At 45.7% G+C, this 9107-nt stretch overlaps 1 protein-coding gene across 1 annotated transcript; it reads right to left on the bottom strand.

The window, feature by feature from the left end:
• Positions 1–3244: 3244 nt before the first annotated feature.
• On the bottom strand, positions 3245–4811 carry LOC125512506 (probable peroxygenase 4). The gene is made up of 5 exons (XM_048677603.1): positions 4629–4811; positions 4425–4535; positions 4210–4295; positions 3629–3849; positions 3245–3557 (listed from the first exon to the last, which is right to left on the bottom strand). Exons 1-5 carry the CDS (start codon positions 4711–4713, stop codon positions 3413–3415), a joined length of 648 nt encoding a protein of 215 aa, XP_048533560.1. The 5' UTR covers positions 4714–4811; the 3' UTR covers positions 3245–3412.
• Between the last annotated feature and the right edge of the window lie 4296 nt (positions 4812–9107).

Raw genomic sequence — 9107 nt, 5'->3', positions numbered from 1 at the left:
TCATCAATATTTGTTGGAAATGGAGCAAGGACGCCATTTTGGGATGCGCCATGGGTGAATGACCGCAAGCCTAGGGACATTGCACCTCTAATTTACGAGGCGTCTGATACGTCTCCAACGTATCTATAATTTTTGATAGCTCCATGCTATATTATCTACTATTTTGGATGTTTATGGGCTTTATTATACACTTTTATGTCATTTGTGGGACTAACCTATTAACCCAGAGCCCAGTGCCACTTTCTGTTTTTACCTTGTTTTAGAATATCGCAGAAAAGAAAAACCAAACGGAGTCCAATTGACCTGAAACTTCACGGAACTTATTTTTGGATCAGAAGCAACCAGGGAGACTTGGAGTCTACGTCAAGGAAGCTTCAAGGAGGCCACGAGGTAGGGGGGCGCGCCCACCCCCCTAGGGCGCGCCCTCCACCCTCGTGGGCCCCTCGTGGCTCCCCTGACGTACTTCTTTCGCCTATATATCTCCATATACCCTAAAAACATCCGAGAGCACAATAGATCGGGAGTTCTGCCGCCAGAAGCCTCCGTAGCCACCGAAAGCCAATCTAGACCCGTTCCGACACCCTGCCGGAGGGGGCAATCCCTCTCCGGTAGCCATCTTCATCATCTCGGTGCTCTCCATGACGAGGAGGGAGTAGTTCTCCCTCGGGGCTGAGGGTATGTACCAGTAGCTATGTGTTTGATCTCTCTCTCTCTCTCTCTCTCTCTCGTGTTCTTAAGGTGATACGATCTTGATGTATCGCGAGCTTTGCTATTATAGTTGGATCCTATGATGTTTCTCCCCCCCCCCTCTACTCTCTTGTAATGAATTGAGTTTCCCCTTTGAAGTTATCTTATCGGATTGAGTCTTTAAAGATTTGAGAACACTTGATGTATGTCTTGCCATGCATATCTATGGTGACAATGGGATATCATGTGATTCACTTGATGTATGTTTTGGTGATCAACTTGCGGGTTCCGCCCATGAACCTATGCATAGGGGTTGGCACACGTTTTCGTCGTGATTCTCCGGTAGAAACTTTGGGGCACTCTTTGAGGTTCTATGTGTTGGTTGAATAGATGAATCTAAGTTTGTGTGATACATATCGTATAATCATACCCACGGATACTTGAGGTGACGTTGGAGTATCTAGGTGACATTAGGGTTTTGGTTGATTTGTGTCTTAAGATGTTATTCTAGTATGAACTCTAGGGCTGCTTGTGACACTTATAGGAATAGCCCAACGGATTGATTGGAAAGAATAACTTTGAGGTGGTTTCCTACCCTACCATAATCTCTTCGTTTGTTCTCCGCTATTAGTGACTTTGGAGTGACTCTTTGTAGCATGTTGAGGGATGGTTATATGATCCAATTATGTTATTATTGTTGAGAGGACTTGCACTAGTGAAAGTATGAACCCTAGGCCTTGTTTCAACGCATTGCAATACCGTTTACGCTCACTTTTATCATTAGTTACCTTGCTGTTTTTATAATTTCAGATTACAAATACCTTTATCTACCATCCATATTGCACTTGTATCACCATCTCTTCGCCGAACTAGTGCACCTATACAATTTACCATTGTATTGGGTATGTTGGGGACACAAGAGACTCTTTGTTATTTGGTTGCAGGGATGCTTGAGAGAGAACATCTTCATCCTACGCCTCCTACGGATTGATAAACCTTAGGTCATCCACTTGAGGGAAATTTGCTACTGTCCTACAAACCTCTGCACTTGGAGGCCCAACAATGTCTACAAAAAGAAGGTTGTGTAGTAGACATCAGCGTCCACGAGGAAAAATTGGAAGGTGCACGAAGCTCTCAGCAACGATGTGTGGGTCTCGATAATATGCATCCCGGACTCGTTTTCACTGAATCACTTACGTCAGTTTGTCACCCTCTGGACAACGCTTCGTGGCTTCCATCTCGAGGAGGATGCCGAAGATGATATTGTATGGAAGCACACCGCTAGCGGGCAATACACGGCCGAGTCGGCATACAAAGCGCAATTCCTTGGCACAATCAAATCCCCTATGGAGCACACTGTGTGGAGGGCTTGGGCTCCCCCCAAAGTCAAATTCTTCGCTTGGCTGGCTATTCAAAACATAATTTGGACGGCAGACAGATTGGAGAAGCGCGGATGGCCAAACTGTGGCCTTTGTACACTTTGCAAGCAGGAGCAAGAGTCTGTTGACCACCTTTTCTACAAATGCCGCTTCTCTATCCGCCTATGGGGATTAGTCAAGGACTGGCTGCAACTGGTGAGCATTGATACTTCCTCATGGCACCTCTCAGGCAACATCGAAGAGTAGTGGGTGGGCCTCTCCGACACATCTATCCCCAACAGGAAGGCGATGGCCTCGCTCACCATGCTAGTCGCCTGGACCATTTGGACCGAGAGGAATGCGCGAGTGTTCCGTCAGAAGAGTGCTCCGCCGACAGTTCTACTCGCCAACATTAAGAAGGAGGCCACGCTTTGGGTATCAGCGGGTGCAAGAAAGTTGGGATACTTGACGACGCGAGAGTAGTTGGTCACCTTTATTTCGGGTGTTGCGGCGCTGTCAGTGTTGTAACACGAACATAAACTCTATTCCACTTATTTAATGAATGAGGCAAATCTTTTGCCTCTCTTCAAAAAAAAAACTTGGGTGCCCATTGGACACACGTATTCAGTTTCTGGGGAATGGGTGCCCGTGGTAATCTCGATAAAAAAGTCAAAAGAATCCTACTATGTATAAAAATATATTTGGATAGATCGTATGTCGGACCGTATTTCCTTCGCCACAGATACCATGGGTACCCATTCCCCACAAAACTAAACACGGGGTGTACGATGGGCACCCATGTTTGATATCCCAAAACTTCAGATTTTTTTAAATTTCCTAGTATTTTAATGCTATATTTATATAGGGGTGTGTGGCACCTGGGAGCTACAATGCATTTCCCCTATGGAGATGCCATCCTGAAACTTATATTCTGGCCTAACAATTTGCTGCCAGGGGCCATCACTGCTCTCAAGCTTCCACCACCATTTGCTCAGCAGGCTAATATTGAACAGTCTCGATTATTCACACCCAAATCCTCCTTCATGTTTGGGCACTAGTAGTCACCTGTAATAACAAGTCAGCTGATCCATCGAGCTCTAGACCAATCGAGCTTATAGTACGCTGAAAAAAGACCAGTCGTTCTTAGGAAAAAACGTTCATCACACAAGGATCTTAGGAGAAAACGCCGGATCTGCAGAAGCAGCAACGGCCATGCCAAATGGAGGACTAAATTATATTTGCATTAACAGGTTTCATTTTTAATTGTACAGCGACAGCACATGTTCAACGAACAAGACACGAATAATACGGAGTACAAATTCCATCTCGAAGAAAAAACACGGGGTACAAATCACGGTCGGGGTCGGTTAATTTCCAGACGAAGCAACCTTCTTGGCCAGCTTAGCGAAGAGGCTGCCGTCGTAGACGCTGCGCGCGGTGTCCTTCTGAAGGAAGCCGTCCTTGTCCTTGGCGAGGCTGTAGAGCATGCCCCACTCCGCCTTCGACGCCGCCCTGCAACCGCCGGCGGAGTTAGCACGGCGACACCTCGACCGTCGGCATGAATAAGAGAGATAAATTATTACCATCCTTTGAAGTCACCCTCCTTCCTGTTGGCAGTGCGCATCTCCCCCAGCTCGTCCTCGTTCAGGGCGTTCGGCTTGACCTTGGCGTACTTGGCGAATATGTCGTTGAACTTGGCCGGAACGAACCTTCCTTGAGCATCGTACGAGCCGCTGTCGCTCCCGTGGATCCCTTTATGGATGTTGGCTATGTAGATGTCAAACCGCGACGTCGTAGCATTTTCCTGCATGTTATGTTTGTATCAGGTACTGTGTCCACGGGTTCTGTACTCGTGTCAAGAGTAGGGCACACAGTTGCAGGTGTACACAAAAGGACGTGTTGGACGACAAGTGTGCTTGCGCGTAAAGCGTTTATTTAGGCCGCCAACCTTGCCATATATGCACCAAACTAACTGACTATGAGGAGACTGGAGGAGCACGCCGAAGAAAGATGACCTTGTAAACTCATAACTGTCGCCTACGAACTACTGAACAAGTAACAACCCCGATGATATTTGACATGGATTAAGCGCCCAAGGGAACATGGAAACGGCATGAGATTGTTTACGCGTGTTGGACAAGTGAGAGAAAGAGCATGGCCGTACAGGTCTGGTCTTGGGTCCGATGGCTCCGTTGATCAGGGTCGCGCTGGCCGCCGCCTCGATAGCTCCGAGACCGATGGCACGAAGCCCTGCATGCATGCACACAAAGGGGCAAAATTAGAAGTCTGCGACGACGGCCAGCCGTCGATGCAAAAAAGGACCGAAGCCGATAAACAAGGGGGGCGGAGAAGACGCGTGATCGACGGTCGTTTCCTCACCTTGCTCGGTCTCGGAGAAGGAGACGATGCCGTCGTTGTCGGTGTCGAAGAACGCCACGTGCTTCTCCAGCGCCGTCGTCCAGACCGGAGCCGCCGCCGCCGCCTGGCTCCCTGTCAGAATCGAAGCGAATCAGTTAACAATTCAAACAGAAATGGGCGATATATACAAAAAGATCGTGCCCCGGCCGGAAACCATCGACTTACAGGAGGACACGACGAGCAGAAGCAGGAGGGGCGCGGCCGCCGCCGCGGGCAGAGATGACAGCCGACGTTGGCCGGTGGCGCCCATCGTGTCTGGCGATTCCTCCTCTCTCTCGACCCCCTCTCTCTCTCTCTCTCCCAAGCTGACTCCCGATCTATCCTTATCTATCCCCTGGTCGAGGCTGCGTCTGCGTTGCCTCTGAGCCTCGACGTGCGGCCCTATTTATAGGACGGCCAGCGCCCCGGGTAGGCGTGTGGCGGCCTCGCCATCCCATCACAGGCGGCCTGGGGAGACCTCACGCGAATTCATTTACAGCGCAGAAACGTGGACCGCCTGCCATTAACAGAACGACAGAGAAGCTCTGGGAATCCAGCATGCACGACCGATCGGTGCGAAATCGCGAGATACGCTGCAAGTAAATGCGCGGGTGTAAATTTGGAGGACAAAATTAATATCCACCAAGAATGCGGATTGCGCACAGGCTGTGAGTGCTGATTTTCCTTTGTTTTTGATGGAAGGCTGTGAATGCTGATTAATGGAGAATATTTTGTATACGATTTGTCGAGCACTGAAACATGCAAGACGGGAAATGCACATTGAACGTTAGATATTTTCCATGCCATGCATGGACCGAACAGACACTTCTAACCTTTTTTTTTCTAGAATCAGATTATTTTCTTTCTTTTTGAGGCAATTGAGAATCAGATACTTATAACCGGAATCCCCTATTTGCCGCTCCTTGCGTCGAACTGTCGACGCAACGCACAGAGCTGGCGATCGAAGCGCTCACGTGGGCCGGCCCGTTAATCAATTGGGGCACTGTCCGGTTTCGGCAACCTTCTAAAGTTTCCCAGCCGGGTTTTTCTGATTTTGGGAAACTTCTAGAAGGTTCCTAGAACCGTTTTTTTCTTTTGTCGACCTTTCTGCTTCTTTTCTTTTCCTTTTCGATTTCTTTTTTTCGTTTCCTTTACATTTCAAGACCATTTTTAAAAACAAATCAGGTTTCAAATTTTGTTCAGAAACTGCAAAAAAATATTCGTACTTTTAAAATATTTTAAATTTTGTAAAAATTGGCGTGCTTTCAAAATTGTTCATAAATTCAAATAATGTCCGCATTTTCAAAAATTTGTTCGGGCATTTCAAAAATTGTTTTCATTTTCCAAAAAATGTTTGGAATGTTTTTTTTCATTTTCAAATAATGACCGGGATTTAAAAAAATCATGTTTTCAAAATTTTGTTCACGTATGCAAAAAATGTTCACGTTTAAAATTTGTTTCGAATTTTGAAAATTGTTCTCCGTTTCTAACTTTGGTCTAAAAATAAATAATATGTTTGTGATTTTAAAAATTGTTCCAATTTTGTTTGGAATGCTTTTTATTTGTTTTTTCCTTTTTTCTATTTCTCTTTTTTTTTCCTGCTTTTTTTCATAAAAATGCTCAAAATTTGTTTGCATTTCAAAACTTTGTTCGCAAGTTGAAAAGGCATTCTCAAAATTTTAAAATTGTTCGCATTTTTGCAGGGAGTTCAAAAAATGCAAAATAAAAAATGTTCAAAATATACGAAATTTGTTTGCCTTTCAAACCCATGATTTTATAAAATAAAAGATTGCATTTTTATAAAAAAAATGTTCGTGTTTAACAAAAATTTGTTCAAAGATTTCAAAAAATGCTCTGGATTTCAATTTTTCGTTCATGTATTCAATAGATGTTTGTGCTTCCAAATTTGTTTGGCATTTTCGAAAATGTTCTCTGTTTCAAAATTTGTTCTTAAATTTTAAAAAATATTCGTGCTTTAGAAAATTGTTCACAAATTCTAAAAATGTTCATATTTACGAAAAATGTTTGGAAATTTAAAATTTGTTCGTGATATCATAAAATTAATTGCTTTTGTCAAAAAATAATCATACATTCAAAATTTTAATTAAAATTTTAAAATTTGTAAAGGATATTTTCAAGCAGTGTTAAGTCTTATAGTTTCGTTTGTTCTTTTAGAGTTTCATTGTACGTTGGTCCGGCGAGCTCTTCTGTCGTAGTGGCTAGTAGCATGTAAACACAAGTTGGTAGTCTTGTGTTCCAATCCCAGCTACCCTTTTTGCGATTTTCACCTGGTTTTTGCCGCGCACTTCAATGGGCCGGCCCAATCGGCGCTCGTGAAAGACTTGCTTGTGCGAATGCGCATCATTTTGACGCAGAGTGTGTCACATACGAACTCCACTTATAACCAGTTTAACAGATCCACTACGACAAGACGTTCTCATCTCTACTCCTAATGGAGCAGTTGGTAGCCTGGTACTCCGGTTTTATTTTCGTCCGGTTTTATTTCCTTCCACCTCCCACCACCCCCTCCCATGGATTTTCTTATCCATTGATTTATTTTTTACTTCACTATTTTCTTTAAAAAATCAGCACTTTCCAAACATACAAAAGATCACGGATCTAACTTTCCTAACTTATCCAAATCAACCGATCTCTCTCATTAATGCAATTTGCTTTAGGAAAAAAATAATATATTTTCGGGAAACAAATAAAGGATTTAAAAAGATTAACAAGTAAACCATGACAAACAAATCTTAATATGGAAGTGTTACTTTTTTCTCTACTTCTAAAGGAGGAGTCTGCGGTCGTGATGGTAGGTATTGTCATTTCGTTCATCCGCTCCGACTCATAGCATACCTCCTCCCACATGAACATGTAAAAAAGGAAACTCCTTCATCAAAACATCCATGATTCACGGACGCCGAGATCATTTCCCACCACGAATCCCATCCCTCCCCAATCTACATGTCGTTCCGTTCGTTGCTGCGCCGCCTTCCCCTAGCTCACATCTGCTTTCCCATCCACGTTCGTGCCAGATACATCACCACAGTGTCTCCCCCATCCCTCGTCGCGCCATGGCCACGTCGGCTTACAGTCACGTCACGCTCGGTATGGCAATGGGGTGTATATGCACTGAAGGAGGGAAAGGAGCTCCAGATTGATCCGATGTTTACAACTATCTCCGAGGATTTAGTATTACGTGGCCTTACTTGAGTTCAAATTATACTTTGTATATGTTAAGGATTCCCATTCAATTGTAGATTCGATCCGCCATGAGCATCAGCGGCTACGAGGAGCTCCGCAGCCCGGGCACCGGCCAAGGAGAGCGGCAGATCCTGCGGCAGCCGTGGGATTCCACCCGACAACCACCGCATCCGCCACGCACATCCCCAGTTGCCGCGAGACGAGGAATCCCGCAGCGGCCTCGGTGGGAGGAGCACGCAAGGTCGCTGGTAGCGGCTGCCGAAGTACGAGGAGCTGGCCCCAACGGCGGCGGCCTTGAGAGTGGAAGAAGCGTGGACATGGCGGCGGCCTCGAGCGCGGGGGGATGCACTTCTCCCGTTCCACCAACCCATTCTTCGATGTGCCCTCTCCCTCCCGTGGGAGTGCTGGCGACGGTCCCTCCGACAAGCGCTTTGACATCCTGTTCAAAGCCAGCGACCCACGCCGAGCCACTGGCCTCACCAAGCCAACCGCGGTGTCATGGACACGCTCTCCGTGAGCTCCTTGCGTTGGCACGCCATGATGCTTTGACCACAAGTCCACAACAAAGACACAAGAGAGCCTGCGAGTGAAGGAAATATGCCCTAAAGGCAATAATAAAGTTGCTATTTATATTTCTTTATATCATGATAAATGTTTATTATTCATGCTAGAATTGTATTAACCGGAAACTTCATACATGTGTGGATACATAGACAAAACACAGTGTCCCTAGTAAGCCTCTACAGTTAAACATACAAAAGATCACGATATGAAGTTAAACATAGTGTCTTGGTCGACCTCCTCCTCCCCCCTCCTTTATATACGTGGGCGGGGGCACCCCAAAGCACAACAGACAATCTCTTAGCCGTGTGCGGTGCCCCCCTCCACAGTTCAACACCTCGGTCATATCGTCGTAGTGCTTAGGTGAAGCCCTACGCCGATAACTTCATCATCATCGTCGCCACGTTGTCGTGCTGACAGAACTCTCCCTCGTTCTCAACTTGATCAAGAGCTCGAGGGACGTCATCGTGTCGAACGTGTGCTGAACACGGATGTGTCGTACGTTTGGTGCTTGGATCGGTTGGATTGTGAAGACATTCGACTACATCAATTGCGTTACTAAACGCTTCTGCTTTCGGTCTACGAGGGTACGAGGAAACACTCTCCCCTCTCATTGTTATGCATCTCCTAGTTAGATCTTGCGTGATCGTAGAAATTTTAGAATTACTATGTTCCCCAACAGTGGCATCCAAGCCAGGTCTATGCGTAGATGTTATATGCATGAGTAGAACACAAAGAGTTGTGGATGATGATAGTCATACTGCTTACCACCAACGTCTTATTTTAATTCGGCGGTATTGTTGGATGAAGCGGCCCGGACCAACATTACATGACCGCGTTCATGAGACTGGTTCTATCGACGTCCTTCGTGAAGGAAATATGCCCTAGAGGCAATAATAA

This window comes from Triticum urartu, chromosome 6 (genome assembly GCF_003073215.2).
Source record: "Triticum urartu cultivar G1812 chromosome 6, Tu2.1, whole genome shotgun sequence".
In the NCBI taxonomy this organism is placed as follows: Eukaryota; Viridiplantae; Streptophyta; class Magnoliopsida; order Poales; family Poaceae; genus Triticum; species Triticum urartu.
This window is presented reverse-complemented; position numbering and strand designations above follow the sequence as displayed.

Excerpts from the sequence above, each read along its gene's own strand:
- LOC125512506 (XM_048677603.1), bottom strand. The coding sequence starts at position 4,713 with ATGGGCGCCACCGGCCAACGTCGGCTGTCATCTCTGCCCGCGGCGGCG. Across the intron at positions 4,536-4,628 it reads TCTGCTCGTCGTGTCCTCCT|GGAGCCAGGCGGCGGCGGCG; the intron begins GTAAGTCGATGG and ends CGATTCTGACAG. Across the intron at positions 4,296-4,424 it reads CTTCTCCGAGACCGAGCAAG|GGCTTCGTGCCATCGGTCTC; the intron begins GTGAGGAAACGA and ends GCATGCATGCAG.